General features: G+C 26.7%; 2 protein-coding genes across 7 annotated transcripts in view; one reads left to right on the forward strand and one right to left on the reverse strand.

Annotated features, from left to right (window-relative positions):
• The window catches only part of LOC127282571 (FUN14 domain-containing protein 1), a 192,978-nt gene that overhangs the window by 4,011 nt on the left and 165,746 nt on the right, over positions 1-23,221 (reverse strand). For 2 of the 5 annotated variants that reach the window (XM_051306901.1, XM_051306900.1), the window contains exons 2-4: positions 1,999-2,020; positions 964-1,131; positions 31-226 (exon numbers count right to left, since the gene is read on the reverse strand). In XM_051306901.1, the coding sequence (XP_051162858.1) occupies positions 31-226; positions 964-1,124 (357 nt within the window). In that variant the 5' untranslated portion in view covers positions 1,125-1,131; positions 1,999-2,020. Of the gene's footprint in view, positions 1-30; positions 227-963; positions 1,132-1,866; positions 2,115-23,221 lie in introns of those variants that run through there. The other 3 variants (XM_051306899.1, XM_051306898.1, XM_051306902.1) reach the window with 3 other exon arrangements.
• LOC127282559 (histone demethylase UTY) overlaps positions 2,538-23,221 on the forward strand; it is a 146,847-nt gene continuing 126,163 nt past the window's right edge. The window contains exons 1-3 of one of the 2 annotated variants that reach the window (XM_051306870.1): positions 2,538-2,838; positions 3,867-4,174; positions 4,981-5,089. In XM_051306870.1, coding sequence (XP_051162827.1) covers positions 2,771-2,838; positions 3,867-4,174; positions 4,981-5,089 — 485 coding nt within the window. In that variant the 5' untranslated portion in view covers positions 2,538-2,770. The remainder of the gene's footprint in view (positions 2,839-3,866; positions 4,175-4,980; positions 5,090-23,221) is intronic. The other variant, XM_051306869.1, reaches the window with a different exon arrangement.

Consider the following 23,221-nt stretch of genomic DNA (forward strand, 5'->3'; position numbering starts at 1 on the left):
TTTTTATTAATTTTTAATTATTTAAATTACCTTGTCTAACATTTTAGGTCCCTCGCCAGTAACTTTTTCTCCAACTTTGTCAGAGATTTTCTCCGCTTTTTTTTGTACTTTGTCCCAATTTATTTTTATATATCCTTGATGTGCAGCAACTTGTAGAATAATAATTCCACCTCCCAATGCAAATGCTGCAACTTTTCCCACTTTCATCGTCAAAAATCCCGTCATCCTGTATTTTTTTTTTTTTTTTTTAAAAAAGTGGAATATTTTTTTAAATTTATATTTTTCTTTTCTTAATTCTTAATTTTTTAATTAAAAAATATTTATTTAATGTAATTTTTTGTGCTTAAAAATTAATAAACTTAATTGTTTATTAAATATTATTTTTTATTATTTAATCACAATTTTTCGAAAAATAATTTATTTACTTAATTTCATAAATTAAAAATATTGAAGAAAATAAAAATATTTTTATTATTGTTTATCTTATTTATTAAATTTTTTTCCTACTGGGATATAAATATAAAAAAAGATTGAATAGAACATCAGTTTGAAAAAAAAGTAAAAATAAAATTATAGTAAAAGATAGTAATATTTTAATTTATAAATAAATAAATAAAATTTTCAAAAAAAAAAAAAAAGTAAAAATTTCTATGAAAAGTAAAATAATTGAGGAAAAGTGAAAGAAAACCTTGAAAATAAAAATAAAGGCTTTCAAAAAATAAATAGTAAAAATTTCTATGAAAAATAAAATAATTGAGGAAAAGTGAAAGAAAACATTGAAAATAAAAAATAAATAATAAAAATTTCCATTGGACTATGAATAAATGATAAAAATAGAAATTTCCATGAAAACTAAGTAATTGAGGAAAAGTGAAAGAAAATCATTTTAAATAAATAATAAAAATTGCCAAATGAAATTTAATATTTTCATGAAAAACAATATTAAAATATAAAAATACACACCATCCTGATGTGGTTCCAATAATAATTTGTTTTGTTGCCGAAGTTTTACTGACATCTCCTAAAAGTTTTTCAATAACACTTTTTGCTTCATTTGCAAGATCAGTATCGCTAACATCTCTATTAGCGTCGTCTTTATTCTTCTTAATATTAGGGGTACTCATTTTAATACTGTAAAAAGTAATAAACAAATGGAATTTAAAAATATTTTTAATATTAAAAAAAAAAAAAAAAAAGAGTTAATTTACAACCAATTTTTTCACATTTTTATTCTTTGTTTCAAATAGACAGGGTTCATAAATATTCTTCATTTGGGTTGCAATAAATTTGAAGACCTGAGGGCCAAATCTTTAAATCTATAAGTTAGAAAAGTGAAACTTTTATTAGGGGATTTTATACCAGTTAAAAACCCGCAAGATTATAAAGATTTCCCCGTTAAATATCCCTTAAATATAATAATTAGTCATTATGTAATCTTTGTCGAAGAATTTATAACTCTCTCGTCATTGTAAATATATTTCCTAGAAATGTCAATATATAAACAAAGTCGATTTTAACCACAAAATACAATCAAAGCTAAATTTAAATTTGGCACAAAATTTATTGCATAATAAAATATTGTTTTATATAAAATAAACTTTTTACTCGATTTTAATAATAATAATAATAATAATAATAATAATAATAATAATAATAATAATAATAAAAAGAAAAAAAAGAAAACTATTGACAATAAGAATTTTTTTTAAACAAAGACAGAGCATTACATGGACAAAAATATCGATGACTTCTCTTCGTTGTTTTATATGTGATTTTAATGAAATATTCCAATCTATATATATATTTACGAACTTATTGACATGAATTTTCTCGATAATTAACGTTTAAATAAATAAAAAAAACTACCGTTTAAAGAGTTTTGTTGCTCCGGTCGACAAAGACTTTTTGTACGATCTCCGGGACATTTAGACACAAAAAAATGAATATTTATCCTTTGTTTTTTTTTTTTCTTTAGTTAAAATGCATAATAAATCTCACCTAAGTACTTCGAATAAGAATTTAAAAAAAAAAGTTGATCCACTCGCGAAATTGCAGACGATTGAAAAAGAAACGCGTTGAACACTTTTCAAGGTGACGGCAATATACGAAACGCAGATTTTTCAGCGTCACTTTAGTTAATTCGCTATTCGAACTTTTGTCACGTAAAATTCAAATCTTTTCTTAATATTCTAATAGAAAATCATATAGTGAGAAACAAGATGAAAATTTTATATAAACTTAATAAAAACATTACTTTTTATTATATAAATGTTAAAGAAAAATTAAAAAAAAAAAAAAAACCTAACCTCACTTTTATATTTTTATGTAAAATCGTATTTATTAAAACACACTTCATTTATTTTAAAAATAAAAATAATTTTTAATATTTTTAAATTGATAATTAATTGCGAATAATATTATGTTAAATTAAATCTTTTTTTAAAAATATAATTTTTTTTTTAAATTGTTGGAGAATTTTAAACATTCCCGCCCATCTTACGGCGTTACCGGAAACATATGTGTTATATTAACGGAAGGGAAAGTAGTTTGAGGTTTTATGTCGCGTGCTTTGTGCCGTCTCGACGTAACCTGACTTAATATTTGGAAAAAAAAAAATTATACTTTTTCCGAATGAAGTGATCAAATGCAGTGAAGTGCGCGTCGTGGCCTTTTTTTATATCGTCGATTATAATAATCTTCATTTTGTAAAAATGTATTTTTTCTATCGTTGACGTAAATTTTTCATTCACCATCACCATCAATTGTGAAAATGGCCCAGGAAACAGACGATATCAACTTAACTCCCCAGGAATTGCAGATACTTTCCGAGTTGGATAGGTAAATAATAGTGTATTTTAATTATATTAATAACTGTTGAAGAAGTTAATTTTTTGTTTTTCATTTTCCAAAAAAACCGGTATCTCACTAAAAATCTAACCTATTTGTTTGTGTGTGTGCGTGTATGTGTGAGAAAGTTTTTGACAGAAATAGGCGGGCAATTTAAGCGATCCTTTCATTCTCGCCATACAACCTACTGACATCCTTTCCTACATATTCTCACAGTGTTCTACATTCAATGTATGTACTCGATTTATATATATATATATATATAAAGAAGATGATAAAAAAAGAAACATTTAAAGAAATATTTATTTTCAATTGTATTTTTATCCGTAAAATCTAAAGCGAAGTAAACACACACACACACACACTCCAAGGGCGGATTGTTTTGACTTTTACCCTGTAGCTTTTTCTTTTTATCCAAGTATTTTTTATTAACTTTAATTTTCGCTTCTTTTTGAGAGAGAATTATAAATTTTTAAAATTCTATAAAATAGATTGAAATGATATTTTTTGCTTTTTTAATTCATATCTTGTTCTCAATGACATTTGCGGAGAAATTTTTATCGTTACGACTTGTGTTTTTTTTTTATTTTATTTTAGGTTTAGTAATAATTCTCCGGTTTCTTTTATTTAAAAAATGAAGGCAAAGATAAAATTTGTATACTAATTCATGCGATACTGAAGTCCGCAACGTTTATGACTTTAAAAAACAAATTTTTTTTTTAAGATAGAAAATAATAGAAATTTTGTATCCAATATAAAATGTATTTTAATATTAGAAGAAGTATTTTATAATTTATACTTTTTTATTATATTTATTTTATTATTATTTTTATTTTTATTAAAAAAAGTAATTTTTTTAAAAATTGTTAAAACGTGAATTTCAACATTATCTAATATTGAAATTTTTTTTTTTTATGGAGATTTTAATGTGTGGCGTTTTTTTTTTTTGTTTTATACGAAAAAAAGGAAAAAATTACTATTTTTTGAATGATGAGATTTTAAAAAATTTATTTTTTCAGCCGTCAATTTGGGTTTTTAAAACTCAATTCTCCGGAGCAAGCGAAAAAGAAAGCTTTAGTGGTTCGTGCAATTAAATATTTAGAAAGAATGATAGTGCAAGCTCAATCGGAAAAACAGCATAGAAAGGCTGACAGTACGAAAATGAGTGTAGATGAACCTAAAGAAAATGATGATGATGATGACGATGACGACGACGACGATGATGATGACGATGATGACGATGATGATGATCGGGGTATAAGCATTGATCCTAAAACATACTGCAAACTGGGCCATTTTCATTTACTTCTCGAAGATTACAATAAGGGTATTATTATTATTATTATTATTATTATTTTCTTTTCTATTTTCAAATTTTAATGATAATTATTTAATTTTTTAATTTTAAAAGTAAATTTAATTCATGTCAGTGAAATTCACAATTTTTTTGATCAATGATTGAAAGAACAAAATATTTTTCACGTACAGAAAATAATAAAAATTTTTTTTTTTAAATTAAGTTAATTAATTTTATTCGAGAAGCATTGCAAAACTTTTTTCAGTAAATTTATAATAATTACAATGCTGAAGTTTACCTAAAAAAATTTTTTTTAAAAATAATTTGTTGATTAATAAAAACTAAAAGAAATATTTTTTAGGCAAAAAATTATAGAATTTTTCATTTTAAAAAATTATTTCTTTAAAAATTGTTTATCAGAAATGTTGGGTTACTTCAGCTTCGTAATAATTTGTATAAAAAAATATTTTTTTTTTTTGTGAAAATCTTGCAAGGCCGTTGACGGTTTTTTTTTGTTAATTAAAAAAAAATGGTTTTCTTCATAGTTTTTCATGAATATTATTTAAAAAAAAAAAAAAAAAAAAAAACGGTTATAAAAAAATTTCAACATTTATTTTTTTGTTTTAAATCGTTGCAAATTTTAATTTTTATATTTTGCTTCCAATTTGCGTCATCAATTAAAAAAAAAAAAAAAAAAAAAAAAATTATAAACGTAATACAGAAAATATATAGAAAAATGCTTAATGTTTCTATTTCAATAAGTTTGAAACATTTTTTCTTTTTTTTTTTTTTTATTTGCTAAATATATTAATTAATGTATTCGATTTTTATAATAGCAATGTCAGCATATCAAAAGTTCTACACTCTAAAGGGAGATTATTGGAAAGATGTATCGTTTCTCTATGGACAAGGTCTAGTTTATTTTCATTTCAACGCCTTCCAATGGTGAGTTTTATAAAAAAAAACAAATTATATATATTTTATTTTTAAAAGGGAGAAAATATTTCTTTTTTTTTTATTTTATTTTATTTTAAGAATTTATTGAAACATTGAGAGACAATAAATTTGTAAACTAAAAAATTACAGTTGGAGAAAATAGGAAAAAAATAAAAAAAATTACCAATAATTGAAATCGTATTGATTATCGATCAAAGTTTCAAAAAATTAAAAATTTGTAAATTTTTTTTTTAATTTTTAGTCGAGAAACATTGGAAAATTTTTTATATGCAAACATTTTATTAAAAAAAAAAAAAAAAAAATTGATAAGATATAAGAAAAAGAGGGAATATTGATAAATTTGAAAATTTTGATTATTGATTGTAGTTTCAAAAAAAAATAAAAAGTGGATGTTTTTGTTAGAAAGAAATATAAAAAAGGTAAAAATTACCAATAATTATTGGCCAATAAAAAGATAAAAATCTTTTTTTCAATAATAATTGAAATCATATTGATTATCGATCGTTTTTTCAAAAAAAAAAATATAAAATTTTTACCGGCAACAAATAAGAAAAATATAAAAATTACCAATAATTGAAATCATATTGATTATCGATCGTAGTTTCAAAAAAAAAAATTAGAAATTTTACTAGTAAGAAAAAACAAAAAGAAAAAAATTACCAATTATTGAAATCATATTGATTATCGATCGTAGTTTCAAAAAATAAAAAATAGAAATTTTACGGGTAACAAATAAGAAAAATATAAATATTACCAATAATTAAATTCATATTGATTATTGATCGTAGTTTCAAAAAAAAAAAATTAGAAATTTTACTAATAAGAAATAAAAAAAAGAAAAAATTACGAATGATTAAAATTACCGTGGATGTCCCAGTTACCGTCCACCTAAGACCTAGTTTCCGTCCAGTTTAATTTTCAAAATAACATTTATAAAAAAATTATTTTCTTTTATTTGTTTACTTAAACTAATAAGTCGATTGTGTGACAAAAGGAATAAATTATTGTTAAAAAATAATTTAAATTACTATACGAGATATTTGTAAAATGGACAGAAACTGGGACATGGACAGTAACTGGTACATCCACGGTATATCATCGATCGTAGTTTCAGAAAAGAATACAAACTTTGCAAGTAAAAATAGAAATTAAAAAATAGAAAACATTTTAGTAAATAAAATTCGAAAATTTAATAACTGCTATATTAATAGAGAAGATATCAAAAAATGCCATTAATTTTGAACTAACGACTAAGATTCCTTTGTGATTTTCTCGATGTACATCTCTTGTATTGTAGGGCATAAATGTAAATTCTCTCGAATGAAAAGTATCAAGACTTTTTTTTTTAAAAAGAGAAAAGAAAAAAAAACAATCTCGACGAATATAGTACTGTAGAAAAATGCTGTAATCTCTTGAGAGTCGCTCACCTTGAGAAGGGGGCGTCGGCCCTTTGCATTTGCAAGGTTCATCGGTCTTTTTGTTTTTTCGTTTTCTTTTTTTTTTTTTTTTTTTTTTTTTTTTTTTTTTTTTTTTTAATATTTCTTGGTCAATTTTTCCACAAATTCTCTATCGGTTAAGTAGACAACTGTTGTTGGTAATGTAGATTGAGAAATAAGTTGAGACACAAACCCCAATCCATATTCCCTTTGTGGTTAAAGAAGAAATCTTTATTTCGAGTCTCTTCTTGTGACAAAAGATGTCAGCAGTAAGATATTTATTAGGGAAATAATTTTTTGAGAGCGTACGTGCAAAACTCGTGTAGTCGCATGGCGACCTGGGGGAAGGCGTGGTGGTGAATAATGAGCCAAATGCTTTCCTGTGCCCGCCTTTACTCTGAACACTGTGCAATTTTCAGAATTCTATCTTTGCTGAAATGCAATTCTTTTTTTTTTTTTTTTGTTTTGTTTTCAAAACACTTGTTTCTTAAAATTGTTTGTTTTTAAAATATTGAATTGAAATTTATTATTGAGCATTTAGATTATTAATTTTTGGAATTAGTCTTTTTTTCTTTTTTTTGCAAATACATACGTTTACTTATAGAACAAAGGATATTATGAAAGAAATTGGAAAAAAATTGAATTTCAATATTTTAACTCTGTTTTTAATTATAATAAATGAAGTTGATAATGTCGATCACTTGGAGTCAGGTTTAAAGAAATAAAAATCACTATTTATATTTTTAAACTCGTTTTCTCTACAGAAACTAAAATTTGTTGAAAATAAATATAAATGTTAAATTAATCTCTTGATGTTGATTTTCGTGTCGATTTATAATTTTAAGGGGGAACTCGCAGTTGTAGCGCCAAAAAATAGACATTTTTTTAATGAATTTTTTCTCGTATACCATTAATTGTTTTTAAAATATCGATTTATTATTTAAAAGTACATATATTAAACATGAATTTCAAAAAATATTAAATAATTTTAAAGTTATCTCCTGTCAAAGTGACGTTCTTCTTAACCTATGACCCTAATTTTTGAGTTATGTCAGTATTTTTTTCTATGATTTTGAACAAATTTTGAGGTTATGTTAACTTCAACGCCTATATGACCTTTGACGTAAATTTAAGGCTATGTTCTCCTTTGACCTATGACCTTTGATATTTTAAGGAGGAGGGTCATCTTTTGACTTCTGATACTAATTTTGAGGTTATGTTTGTCTCAACTCCTTCAAAAACTTTGGTTTTTGACATATGTCCTTGATTTTTGAGGTTATGTTCGTTTTAATCTATGATTCTGTCGTTTGACCTTGAGTATTGATGTTATCTTAATTTTTTAACCTATGTTTTTGATATAGATAGTATAATCTCTGAAATTTTCGAGACAAATTCTGAACGGTACGCGAGTTTGAATGCTTCGTGAGTTAGAGAAAATGTTCAATTTATCATTGAAATTAGGAGTATTTTTAAAAAACTCGAAAAAATCAGATTTTTAAAAATTTATATCTTGAAAATTTGAGAAAAAAATAAGAAAATACTTAAATCTTTTTTTTCCATAAAAATCGAAATAAATTATATTTACCGAATTTAAAATGTCATAGGTAAATTTCACGTGAAATCGCTCATATATATATATATATATATTATTTTATATAGGTATTAAAATTATATATATAATATTAAAAAAAAAAATAAATGAAAAAAAACAGTATGAGAAGATAATTTTTTTTTTCGTACAAAAAAATAAAATGAATATTATTTCCATAAAATACATCTAGAAGTTTTTAATTGATTTTTAATATTAAAAAAGTATTGACTACTCATAATTGCTAAATTGCAATTAATATCTAAAAAATAGTTATATAAATATAGTTGGTACTTTTATTATAGAAGTTTTAATTTAAGTTACAAAAATTATCCTTGTGAGTGACAGTTATCCGCGCGGTTATTGCACTTTGTTAAATTTCAACACAAAAAAATCGATTATATGATTTATAAATGAATAAAATAATATATGCAATGCTATATTAAGGAAGTTTAAGCCACTCACATAACCTCAAAACTAAAAAGTTATTTTTAACAACAAATAAAACTACAATTAAAATTACTTTCATCAATAAATTTTGAAAAATTTAATTGTACAATTATATATAAAAAAAACATATTTTTAGCCAAAATTTATTGCCATACAATAATTACATTCAATATTTTGTTTAAAGTTAGTGAACAATTGTCATTTTTATCTAATTTTTAAATGAAAAATAATTCATTTTTGTTCTTTGATACACCCAGAGAAATGTTTTATTTGAACCAAATATAATATATTTGAGTTAAATAAACGTATATATTTGTCTCACAGCCTACTATCCTATTTATTTGGCGTAAATGAAATTTTTTATTCAAGTCAAATAAATATTTATTAGGCTCTGAGACGAATATACCATTTTTTTGGGTGTAATTAATTCTCTACAATGTTGTTAATTTAAAGTTTTTAAAAAAATTTCATTTTTTTATATGGTGATAAAATTTATTTTTAATTTGAGGTTATGTCAATTTTTTTTTTTAAATGAAAACAGAGAAGTGGGTGGAAAAAGAAATTAATTTTTTTTAAACCCTATATATATATATATATATATATATATATACAATGTGACATCGATTAACGTGGAGGAGGTTTCACAGCCTCCTCCCCTTAAAAAATGAATTAGTTAGCGTCGTTCCCCTTTTTTTGTATCTTCGTGGGGGAGAGACTACATTTGCACTTGAGATAAATATTCTTTTGGCTGCGTAGGAGTGAGAATGTGAACTAGATTCTCATTCGTAGATAAAATGGTCTTTTATTTTGTATGGCGCACGCCACACTATATAAGTACTGTCGTCGTCGTCGTCTTTGCCCCGTGTATGTATGCGTTATATGCACCCCTGAAACTTGAAAGGGTTGACAATTGAATGCATCGAGAATTCACCAACCCAAAATGGAATCGTTTGAATTGCTAATTATTATGGATTGTTATTTTGACGTTCTCTTCTTCCGTTCTTCTTTCACGTTTTTTTTTCTCACTCACTCTCTCTCTCTCATTGTACAAAGTTTCATTATACATACCACAATGCCATGTACTCAACAGATTCGTTTTCTTTTTATCTAAATTTCTTTTTATAACCTTTAAAATGCTTTAGCGGTCTGTGGGACCGCTATCTAAAATTTATTTCGCTTATTACTTTTTTCAAAGTACAATAGAAGCTTGAGCTTTTTAGTATTATGTAACATATAAATAAAAATAAAAGAGGTGAATAATTTTTTCCTAAATGCTCGAAATTTTAAACGTTAGAAACTCTAAATCGTCGACATTTTATTTGAAAGACACTCCAATAAGTTGACATTTTAAATGATCAAAAATTCTAATGCGGTAGAAACTTAACTGGTAGAAAATTCTAATATCCTCTCTAAATCTGAATCAGTCATATTTTACTGATTAGCAGTAGAAATCTACTAATTGCCATAGCGAGAATTGAGCAACTGACAATTAGTAGAAATTTACTGATTCAATTAGTAAAATATCAATTACTGATTGAATCAGTAATATAAATATATGGCGGCGGCCACAAAATCTACTGATTTAATAGTTAATTTTAAAGGTTATGTTATATACAAATTACTGATTTACACAAGTTATTTTCTATTGCTAGCATATTCACTAATTATATTAGTAAATTTCAAAAAATAACTGAAACTTTAGTTAAAATGAAAAATACTGATTGAATTAGTAAAATTTCTACTGATTCAGATTTAGAGAGCCCGCAACAAAAAATTTCAGTATTATACCAGAGTTGACTACTGGCGCAGTACTGGTTCAGTATTGGCTGCCGAGACTGGGCAGTCTGTACTGAACCAGTACTGGTATTTTCATTGTATCAGTACTGGTGCAGTACCACTCTCCGAGAACTGGCAAACCAGTACTGAGCCAATATTGAGCCAGTACTGGCTCAAATAGTTTTTCTTTTTGATTAATACTAGTTTACAAAAATGTCGACTATATTTAGAATTTCGATCAAATAAAATTTCAACCATTAGAAATTTCTACCAGTTAAAGTTTCTACCATTAAAATTGTTGATCATTTAAAATGTCGATTTTTTGGAGTGTCGTTCAAATAAAATATATATCAAACAAACAATCGACAGAAAGATTTCGGCGCAATTTTTTGAAATTGACCAATTAGAAAAGTATTAAGAAAATCGTGATTGGTCAATTTCAAAAAATTGCGCCGAAATCTTTCTGTCGATTCTTTATTCGGCTATTTTTAATTTCAGACAAATGAAAATTCGGCGTCTTAAAAATTATAACACGGAGAGAAATAGATGGTAAGAATTTATGATCTTAAGATGGTAAAAAGTAGATGTTATCCGGTACTATCGTTATGCTACTCGGTATTATCAAAGATGTTACAAAAAGTTTGGTTATGTTACCCCGTACAATCTGGATAGTAACTGATAGAATCTAGATTGCTGTCCGTATATGTAAGATCAAATATGGTACCTGGTACTATCTAGATAGTACCCCGTACCATCTATTTCTCTCCGTGAACAATTAAAAAATTCGTGCAAATTAATAAATTCGGTGAATTAGAATGGTATATGTTTAAATAGGTTTGTTAAATTTTGTGTATAATACGGAAGGCGGCGAAATATGTGTGAATTGGCTACATATTGGATATATATAATGGCAATGGTTGTCGCAGTTGATTTTCTTAACGACCCCTTTTCTGAGTATCTATCAATTTTTTTTATTTTCACCCTATACAGAACATGTGAATAAAAGCTTACCCTCTCACGATTCACATGACGTGTGCAATGAATGTTTCACATTCATACATTTATGAAGGGGTGGGTTATTTACAATTTACCATGGGCATTGTTTTCATTTAATGTATATTAATATTATATGGTTTTTTTCGTCACTCTCCTAATTTTCTTGATCATATAATTTACATAAATATAGCTATTTTTTTTCTTTAATGTTTAAATTTTTTTATATTTCTGCGTTTTGGTCTGTGAAAGACCGCTATCAAAATAATTTTCGCATTACTTTCTTTTTTTTCTAAAGAACAATAGAAACTAGCTTTTTAGTAGCTTCCATATTTTATGAAAAACTTTTAGGTGAAAATTTGTTGTTAAATTTTATCACCAGAAAAAAATATTCTGAAATTTAAAGTATATCATTACATAAGTTAAAATCACTAAAAAAAAAAATAAATAAAAGAAAAAGAATATAGCGGTCTGACATAGACCGAGAAAGCACTAAACCTAAGTTTTTGGCACTTATCAGTTTAAAGATTTATTTCCCTTAAAAAATACTTTACAATGTCAACATGTAATAAAAATATTTTAAAATATGTCAATATCATAAGACAAAAACATAACGTTAAAAAATTTTAAGTTTATGAATCTATATAAAATATTTAGACATAAATATTATTTCTATATCTTATGTATATGGTAATGGCAAGTACGTGTATAGTTATTATTCTAAAATTTATTTGGGAGTGGAAAATGGAAAAAATTATTTTATTTTTTACGAAAAAAAAACATTTTTTATTTTGAACGCCATAAAGAGCGTGCGTCTAGTCACGTGCACGCGAATGGCAATGATGCGTTTGGGACAATCGATTTTATAGGTTGAGCTATATAGGATGCACGTGCAACCAAATATATTATTTTATATATATATATATATATTTTAACAGAAAACTTACTCTATGGGAACTGAAGTCATGACATATATACATAAGTCATAATATTCCAGTAATTATCATTTTATACATTTAAAATAATAATAAATTAATTGTTATGGGTGGTTGATAATATAAGGGGACGAGCATACAAAAATTACATCATTCGTAAATCAGCGACCCCAAAAACTTTCAAGTGACAAGTTTCAAGTAAATTCCAGCTTGCTAAAAAAAATTGAAAAAAATCATGAATGCTAGTCTCAATTAATATTAAAAGAAAAAAAAAGTTTCAAAAAAATCGGAGATGTAAATGCAAAATGGTGTCTGATTTGGCGTGGAATACCTCATATATATCTATATAGGACGAAAACTCGAAAAGTGTTAGTATAGAATTTCTTCTTTCTATTATATAATAGCTATAGCTATATATCAAAGGCATATGTATAGGTATGTTATACATGTGTACCTTAGGTATTAGGGTGAGTTGATATTTGAATTTCTAGATGAAAAATCGTTGAGATGATGTATATAGAGAGAGGGAAACCGTTTCTTAAGTCCAAGTGATTATATTCCGATGAATAGAATTGGTCCCTTTAAAACACCTGACTTATACTTCCTTTAACATTTGGCCAGGTGCACCCAGTTTTCGTAGAATTTTTCGATTTGCTTCAATATATTTCAAAATTCACGTTCATAAATATATATATATATATTGTAACCTTAATTTTTTTTAAGTTACCTTCGGAAGACTTTACTTTTAAGCGCCAGTCCTGTCATTGGACACGAATAAAATTTTTTTAAAAAAATAGACTAAAATAATCACAAATTGAAAGTAGAATCAAATTAATTTTCTTCCGGAAATAATAATTGGTAGCTCAATCCCGTGAATGGGTAATAGTAGAGGGGGTGATTCGTTTCTTTTAATTATTTAAAGAAAATAAACCATTTAATTTATATAAAAAAAATAATTTTAATATTTGAATTTTTGAGGTTAACAATTTTAATGCAACTAAATTAAATAGAACTTACTCTATAAAGAATAAGGATTCTATATTCAAGATAAGACACACAAAAAAATAGGGTTTACCAGAACAAATCCGATGAATGCTGATTGGAAGAAATTTTCCTTCTTTTTAAAATATTTGTTTTTAAATTATTTCTGAAGATTTTCAAATAAATTCCAAATTGGCTTCAAATAATTTTCTTTTTGAATTAATTATGAATTGATCCATAAATACAATAATCACAAAATTAATTATTATTACATTAATATTCAAATATATAAACTTTGACTTTAATCAATGATTTCACTTTTAAGAATGAAAAAATGATCTTGTTTTTCAATCTCTAAGGAAAATTTGTTTTTTTCTTAACCAAAAAAAAATTAAAAACGAATGTTAACAAATGAATCTCGACATAAATTCGTAATTATTGTTGATTAATAATAAAAATCTTCTTCTCTTGAATGATGATGAAATTAAATGAATCGAAAGCAAAAGGAAATGTTGTATACTCTTCTTTAAATTAAATAAATCATTAATTTAGTTTGATGCCAGTTGTTAAATCGTCATAACGCTCCTCCAATATAATTCTTCTTGATACAAACATTATAACTGAGACTTCAAAGAACATTCTCAAATCCAGATTTATATAATTTTGATGAGTTAAACAAATTAAATGGGCTTTGTCTTCCACGCAGTAATTAAGAGTTTCGAGCGATAGTTCAAAAGTTTGACGAAACCTTCCAAGATTGAATAAATTTTGAAATTGTTGTAATAAAATTCATAATAATCCAATATTTTCTTGGGTACAATCATAGAATCCAACAATCAAATGAATATGGTTAATAATAAATAGAATAATTTTCTTGAATCTTGAAATCTTCATATTTCTTTGACTCGAACGGAATTACGTTTTTTCGGTGTATCACTGAAAAAAAAATATTCTGAAGTTTAGAATATATACCTGGCACCTATTTTAGAATATATTTTATACTTAAATTCAATATGGTATGTAGTATATTCTTAAAATTAGAATATATTCTTGATACTACGTATCCCGTGTAGAAATTGCCATATTAGTTATGTGCCCTTCTTTGATCTAGCAGCTCATTTGATTTTACGAATTTGAGCCCCATCCCCGCTAAAAAAAAGAGAGAAAAAAATGTTATCAATTAAAAGTATATTTTTTTATATATAAAGTCAGATTCTGACACCTTAGAACAGGTCGCGCAAGCCGCGTGCAAGCTCTGACCTAGATCAAGAAATCGATACTCCCTGGCCCAGATTCGTTTTCTGAGATTAATATTTTTACACGCAAACCTTACCTTATAAAATGCAACTTGACTTGACCCTTTACTGTTTTGATCTAAAACTTGATTGTTGTGCGTATATATAACACCTTTCTCCCCCTATGTATTATATATATATACCTAGCGTTATTCACGTTGAAATATTTAAACCTTGAAGTATTTTGCATTTAAAGGTTAACCTTCAGGTGTAATTTTACATTTTTGTTTAACAATTTTATTATTTTTATTTTTATATAAAAATATAATTTTAAATTATACCACTTGAATTCTAATACAGTAGGACTCCGGTTATCCGAGCTAATATGGACCGGACCTATCTCGGATAAGGCAAAAACTCGGATAATCCGAATTGTTAAATATTTATTACAATTTAACATTATTATTGTTTAAACAATTATTATTTAATACAAACGGGAAAATAATATTGTAAATATTCCATAATAATTTAAACAATTTGAATTTATTAAAAATAAACTCATATTTATAAAAAACTAAAATTAAAAATAACTCGGATGTCGCGGACTAGACTCGGATAATGCAGAATTTCCTACTGGGACACCACCTCGAATAAAGCGAGCTCGGATAAACGGGGTTTTACTGTAATCGATAGTAAAGTGTTGATTGGATAATTTTTTTTTTTTTTTATTTCTTATTAAAATATCAATATTTTAAAATAATCGTGAATGGCTTATGAGAGCTCTAAAAAGTAGATCATTTTAACGTATAATAATAATAATGATACCTAATAATAATAATTTTTTTAACATAGAAATACACTGGAAAAAAAAATTATTTTATTAAATTACTTGACTATTGTCAAATAAATATTTATACTTACTCTTATTAGGGTTTCGTGGCCCAGGCTCGAAAGCCTTATTTTATAGTACCTAAATATTTTATTTAAACCCTTATTCGCTTTGACATCCGTCTGTCCATTCGTCGTACACTCGTACGGTTGTCATGGTAACAATTGCATAGCAACAGTTTCCGTTTCGTTTCCATTTTTGGATTTTTTGAATTATTTTTAAAATTTTTAAAAAGAAGGCTCTACACTCAATGTTGACCAAAACTTGAATTCTAAGGGTAAGATCGCACTATCTCATGCATGCAGAAACATTTGGTTTGTCACACTCCAACGAAATCTAGTGAATGTTTAGTAACTTTCTAGTTGCAATCAAAATTTTTGGAAAATTATTAGAAAGTTACTAAACATTCACTATAGATTTCGTTGAACTGTGACCGGCCAAATGTTTCTACATGTATGAAATAGTGTGACCGTACCCTAAAATTGTCAAAAATTAAAATCTTCCTTTTTTTTAACCACATTGTATGTTTTTAGAACATATAGGTAATATAATTATTTTTGAATATGTGCATTTTAAAATAAAGTGTGATCTCATTTTTAGTGTATAATTAGAAAATTGGCGATATAAAGACTTTTCTATAATAATACAAGTCTCAATTTCTTAAAGGATATTTTGTGATTTTGTTTCTCTGTTATATATAATCTCTGTTTTAAGTGTATAGATTTGTTTAAGTAACTTAATACTCATGAAGTATTTTTACTGCGTAAGTTGTATGCATAAAGAACTAAATAAATAGGTAAATATATATATATATATATATATATATATATATATATATAAAATCACAACGGCATAGGTTGTCTCGGTATTACTTTGCGGATCGTTCGGCGAGGTCATGGTCAGCCTGCGTGCTGAAACTGAGAGTCAACAAACTCTTGCAACCGGCCAACTAACAAGCCAAGCTTAGCCAGTAAACGAATTCACCAAACATAACCTCTCATTGGTCATCTATGGGTTCTTCGTCCCAACATACAAACGCCCACCATCATAGCACACTTGACTTGTTCGCTAAAAATAATTCTCAATCATTATTTATAACCCAACCTCTACTCTCGCGTGACATATTACATTAAACAGGTGTGGTACTGCCCGATTTGCAATTAAATGCATATTATATGTTGTAATCGTTTCACACTGGATTATTTCTTATTAAGTTTTGCCGTCTATATAATCTAATTGTATGCGTCCAAAGTTATATACAATACAAACACCCAGAACCAAAAAAATCTATAGCATAATCGAAATTGATTTTGAAATTTTATTTCCTACACTCACAGTCAAACCTCAATAATTTGATGACTACAGAGAATTAATAATAATTAATAATAATATGATATAATATATAAATTTATAAACTATATAGAACCCTTTCACCTTTACCGTTTTGGTTGCAGGGGATATTTTAATTATCTCCACACTGAGAAAAATATGCTATTAAATCAATCATCATTTCTGCCAAAGGTATAAAAATTATTGATTCAGAAGCATATGCTATAAAATCTATATAATATTTTACAAATTCTATAGCATATGCTTTGGAATCAATAATTTTTATGCCTTTGGCAAAAATTCTGTTGATTCAATAGCATATTTTTCTCAGTGCATATGTGAAATGAATTGAATGAAATTTTTGTATTCTTTTCTTGTCGAACTATTGGTTGCCAATAATGGACCACATTTTATTAAATAATTATTGAAATTTAATTTCGAAATATTCATAACTCAATGTGATAATTAATAATTATATATATATATTTTTTTAACAATTTTCTTGACACCGCAAAGTATATAGAAATATTGACGTCACAAAGTAGCGGGGCGAGTTGTTGTTACCAATGAAAGTCTGCCACGTCATTGCCGGTCCCCTTTTGCGCGACATAGACGCGGAATTACGTGACGTCATAAACTGAACCGACACACACACACACACACACCGCGCAGCAGTGCTTTGAGTTTAATGACCTCATGATCAGAGTTCAATACTCCGCGATCCATGAGCTCTCTGCTCTTGCTGCTGAGTCTGCATTACCGAACTTGACTTGGACAAAACCGGAGTCAATTCGGTGACTTTCGGCATTTATCGTTTGTCATATTTATATATTCACTCACGCACTCGTCAATTTAAAGCCGCTTTAAATCGGTGTTTTCATTATTCTTCCTTTTTTTACGACAGTCACAAAATCAGTTACAATTTATAATTGTATAACAATTTTATTTGCGATGAACTGTAATAATGAATTCACGGAGAAAAAACGAATTTTCAGAATTAGTACTGAATACTATAGATATTTTAAGGCGAATAATTTATTTTTAGAATTCTATATTAAAATGTAAATATTAAGTACTAGGATGTTTTATCGAGTCCTTAAAGTCTACTAATGCGTATCCAGGATGAAATTTGATCAACTATTCTAAAACTGTTTGGGATTTAGTCCAAAAGTTTTCAAAATAGTTTAATCGCCACTTGTTTAGGTTCATAATTTTTTGTTACTTAATCATACGCTACTGGTTTACGTTCCCACTTCCTATTTCTAAATACAAAACTTTAGAACTCTTGTTCTAAAATTCATCGTGGATCCGCATTCCTCAATTACTAGGACTTAATATAGATAATTTTCAAAATTCATTTTTCTCCATGTTTATATTGATAATTCTTTTTTTTAAATTTTTTTTATCCAATTTTAGTCATTCAATTATTTTATTATTATGATAATTATTAGTATTAACATTATTATTGTTATTTTTATTAATATTTTTGGTGATCGGGTGCAAAAACAAATAATTGAAATCCAAATACTAGATGAATTTTATTTTTATTCAATATGTATATGTGTTGAGAGAAGAGGTTGTGTTCAGGACGAAGGCTCAGAAGGTACTGACTAAATTGTAATTAGGAAGAGATACATTTAGGTTGGGAAAAACAAAATAAGTAATAAAAACGGCAGATGTGAAAAGGGTCTACAGCATTTACCTGAACTCTGAATACTCTGAATTTGTACAAAAGTGTCTGCAATAGATAATTTTAAGAATTGAATAAGCTATATTATTTTCTGAACACAACCATTAAAATCGATATAATTTGTTTATTTAACATAATAAGCCTAAAGAGTAAACATTATTAAATGTGTGTGTGCTACACGGAAAGAAAGTTTGTAGCAATATTTGATATTATGGTGTTACTTTTTAGTATATTTGGTTACAATTGCGGAACATTTTAGCATGATAACGATTTTCGATACTATTTTTAAGAATGATTGAGATTAAAATAAGAATATTTAATATAGTTGGAAAGAAAATTTGATATAATATTTACGAAATCTGAAATCTTTTTATTGAAACACAAAAATGTCAAATTTTAATAAGCTCTTTATCAATTTTTCTAACCAAATATTTCAAATTTCGTAATTAGAATTGTATAAAATGATATAATTATTTCAGATTTTGATATATTTGATATGAAAATTGAAAAAGAAATATCAAAGTTAACGAGATTCGACGAAATTTGCCGAAGTTGAACGTTCGGAATTGCCCGATCCTCACCGAGTGGTAACGAAGACTGACGAAGCTCTTTAGACAAGCCCCTTTTTACCATTATCTTGATACAGACCTGAATTTCTTTTATATAATTAATTTCGAAGATTTTACAATAAATCAGTAAAAAAAATTGTTCTTCAAAAAATAATAAAATAATTCATTATTTCCCAATAAATAATGATTTTTATTTATATTTTTAAACATGTTTTAATATAATTTCACCTTTCTCATAAGCGGTGAAAAATATGTCTGGTTAGTATATAAGAATGGTCACATCAGTTTTTCACATGAGCGTAAATTTGTATATGAAGCGTTATTCTGCGAATGTTATACGTATTATCGTTAGTATAGGTTAGGAATAAAAATAAGCCAATCGATGTAAAACAATGCGGTGTATGTATGTGTGTGTGTGTGTGCATTTAAAAGTTCATATCCTCGTCTATCCTCGAGACGAGAAAGAGATAAAACTTTGGCTTAGAATCTATTGGTGTTTCTGTCGTCATCTGTCACGACTGAACCACTTCGAATTTTTAGTATAGTTTTAACAAATTTCGAAATAATCTTTCCAAATTTTCATATAAATTTAGTAAATAACGAATTGCGCGTCGGTTTAACTTACTTCTGGTTTTTCGTATAAATTTATCAATTTACGAAATAATAATTTCAATTTCTGGAATATATTTACTAAAAAGACTATTGGTAAAAAATACCGATTTTCGTTATCAAACCCAAATGTTCCGCGTTTGAAAAAGAGAATACTAAAATTTCCTATAAGATTTATCAAATATTGCTACTAAATTTCTTTCCGTGTATGTAATATATTTGTTATTTTTTATTTAACAATTAGTTATTTGCTATACGAGTATTAGAAAATTTTTGTGTAAATGTGGGTACGTGTTTAAAATAGTTGCCACAATATTATTTATTTATTTTTTAATTTATTAAAAAGTTTTTGATATTTAAATATTTGAAACAATTTTTTAAAAATTCATTTTTAATATATACACGGAAGAAAATAGTTCGTGAAACTTTTGTAAATTTCCAAACTTTGGGACCGTCCAAAAGTGAAAAACTAGTTTACGAAAGTTTCGTGAACTATTTTTTTTCGTGTATTTTTTACATTCATTTTTTTTATATTATTAGAGACTGTTTTCACCGTGTGGATAAATTTAATCTTCCGAGAGGTTGAAGGCAGTAGATATACTTTGCGTCTGCGCAGAATGTTTGTATATAGCTTCTGCGCAGACGCAGAATATATCTACTGTCTTTAACCTCTCGGAAGATTAAATTTATCCTCACGGTAAAAACGGCCTGTTAGTTTTAAAATTAATCTTTTAATCTATTGACGAACATTCTACTATAACATTTAATCCAAAGTTATTTACCTTTCAAGAAGAATGATGACTGTAACATAACCTCAAATTTAAAAAAATGGTTTTTAACGCAATCAAAAATAAAATATACATTTTTCAGAAAAAAAAAACAATATTGAGTCAAAATTTTTCGTTAAATAATGATTTTTCTTAACATTTTGATTTTTTTTATCTCAGCTCATACAAAAATTGTAATTTTTATCCAATATTTATAAAAAATAACTTTTTTTTTACTAATTGAAACATCATTTTTAATCGCAATCATTTTAATATTAAAAATATTATTTTAATCACTTGTTATGGCTGCGCGAAAAGTTTCTTATTTCCCCGTCAGTGGTACCAACATAATTCAGAAAAAGTGCGGTTATGTTTACCATATTTAGTTTACGCATTATGTTGGTATCACTGACTGGAAAAAAAAATTCGCGCGCAGTCGCAGCAGCTAGATTAAAACAATTCAAAATAACAAAAGATTAGAAAAAAAAAAAAATTGCTAAAATTTTGAGCAAGTTAACATCAAGCACCCAAATTGTATAATAGTTGAAAAGTTTATTTTTTTCAATGTTTATTATTTTTATCAATATATAAATTGTATATTTTATATTGAGCTTATCCTATATATAATATGTATTATCACATAAAATATTGCATTTAAATGTCCATGTCAAACAGGTTACACTTGTAAATTGTATAAGTTTCCCGAAAAATTATGGAATGGAGAATATTCCCGTTTGACTGGTATAACACTCACACAAACACTTGTTATTGGCGAAAGATCAAGGAAAGCACTGCATAGTGCAAGCACACACAGAACCAGTTATGTATGTCAGTGACCTTGGAAATAAATACTACACGAGGCTTTTAATCCGTTTTAGTTGTTCGTATACACACTTTGTTCATTCAATATTTGTCTTTGTTGAATATATATATATATATATATATATATATATGGAAACACAGGAAATAGAAAATTATCCAATGTAAAAATTAAAGTGTGCGCTATATAATTATATCTTTATAATTATATGATGATTATTTTAGTTAATTTTTAATTTGATTGTAATAATAATGAACTGATTATTATTTTTATTTTTGTTGTTGTAATTTTCTATGTATTGAATGAAATGTAATTGGTATACACATATTATGTATGCGCATTATTGTTTCTAATGTATGGTCCACACGAACACACAAAATTATTCATCAGAACCAATCTTGATAATACCTGCCACTTAAAGTGGAGAATTATATTATTTGATGAAAATGAAAAAAAAGTTTATACAGCATATATGTATATAGATGCGTAAAAATCTTTGGACCTCCATGAAGTTGGCATTTTTTGTTCGTGGAACCATAATAAAAAACCAAAATAATTTTTTTGTCATAGATTTTCGATTTTGAAACTATATGAGGTTGGCTACACCGAGAGCCAATCAGGATGGTTAAATTTAATCTTCTGCCGTACTAAACGAGTGGGCTAAATTTTGCGTTTGCGCAGAATGTTTGTGTATACATCTGCGACCATGGTTGCGTTAGCGACAGGTTAGAAAAGGCGATCACGTAGTCGCAAAAGCCAGCGAACTTTTCTAACCTGTCACTATTGCAACAATGGTCGCAGATGTACACAAACATTCTGCGCAGACGCAAAAATTTAGCCCACTTGTTTAGTACAGCAGAGGATTAAATTTAACCATTCTGATTGGCTCTCGGTGTAGCCGCAGCCTCTATAAAAAAGAAATGTTAGAGTGCAACGGTTGTCATATAGTTACGGTTGCTATGGTAACAGTTGTTATGGAATCAGTTGCTATGGACCTATGGAAACGGTTGTTACGGAAGCAGTTTCTATGAAAACAACTACTGTGGAAACGTTTGGTTTCGGTTTGGAAACGGTTGCTATGGTAATGGTTGTCATGGAAAGGTTTTTATGGTAACAGTTGTCATGGAAACGGTTATTATTGTAACTATTACGAGTATACGACAGACAGACGGACACCAAAGTGAAACCCTAAAAATGTAAATAACAAAATTAAAAAAAATTAACAGAGAAGAATGAAAATCTTTCTTTCAATGCGAGAAGGTGAAGTTTTAATTTTTCTCGAATTTAACTTCTATATATTGTCTTTTTATAGAGGCTTGTGGATGCCCGAGACAAAATTTCGAGCCTACTTTGAACCTTACTTTCAGCCTACAATTCTCTGCTCTCTGAGAAGCTCATAAAATTTTTTTATAAAGGGTCCTAGAATACAGAAATGGACCTAAAGAGCCTACAATCAGCCTAAACTGTGTCGCTTTCGTCCATTTTCTCCTATTTTAGGTTGATTCTAGTAAGTGTAGGGTTGAATTTGCAGTATCAAAAAGGTCGAAAGGAGGGTCGTCAGTAAAAATATTGTAGGGTTGTTTAGGAAGTTTTTAGTCTCATTAGGGTCATTATGAGATGACCTTCGGAAAAATTTTTTCCCTTGCTTGATTTACGACCCTGTTGTAAATTAATGCTGGTGACATTTGTTAGTAAAAATATAATATTAATAAATATTAATGTTACATAATATTTAATATTATATTTGAGATCCTTAAATTTTTCTGATTCTTATGGTATGTTGTTCGACTTAAAAGTATGGAAAATAAAATAATTATATACATATATGTATTAAGAATTTATTTTCCATACTTTCAAGTAAAACATACAGTTGGAATCAGAGAAATTCAACGGTCTCAAATATAATATTAACTATTTTATAGCATTAATATTTATTAATATTATATTTTTACTAACCAATGTCATTAGCATCAATTTACAATATGATTATAAATAAGGTAAAAGATCCAAGTTTCCATGGTGGGTATATAGTCCATTTATTTTATTTATTATT

The sequence above is a fragment of the Leptopilina boulardi genome, unplaced genomic scaffold (genome assembly GCF_019393585.1).
Source record: "Leptopilina boulardi isolate dan_hultmark-lab unplaced genomic scaffold, ZJU_Lbou_2.1 LbouV2_300, whole genome shotgun sequence".
NCBI classification, from domain to species: domain Eukaryota; kingdom Metazoa; phylum Arthropoda; class Insecta; order Hymenoptera; family Figitidae; genus Leptopilina; species Leptopilina boulardi.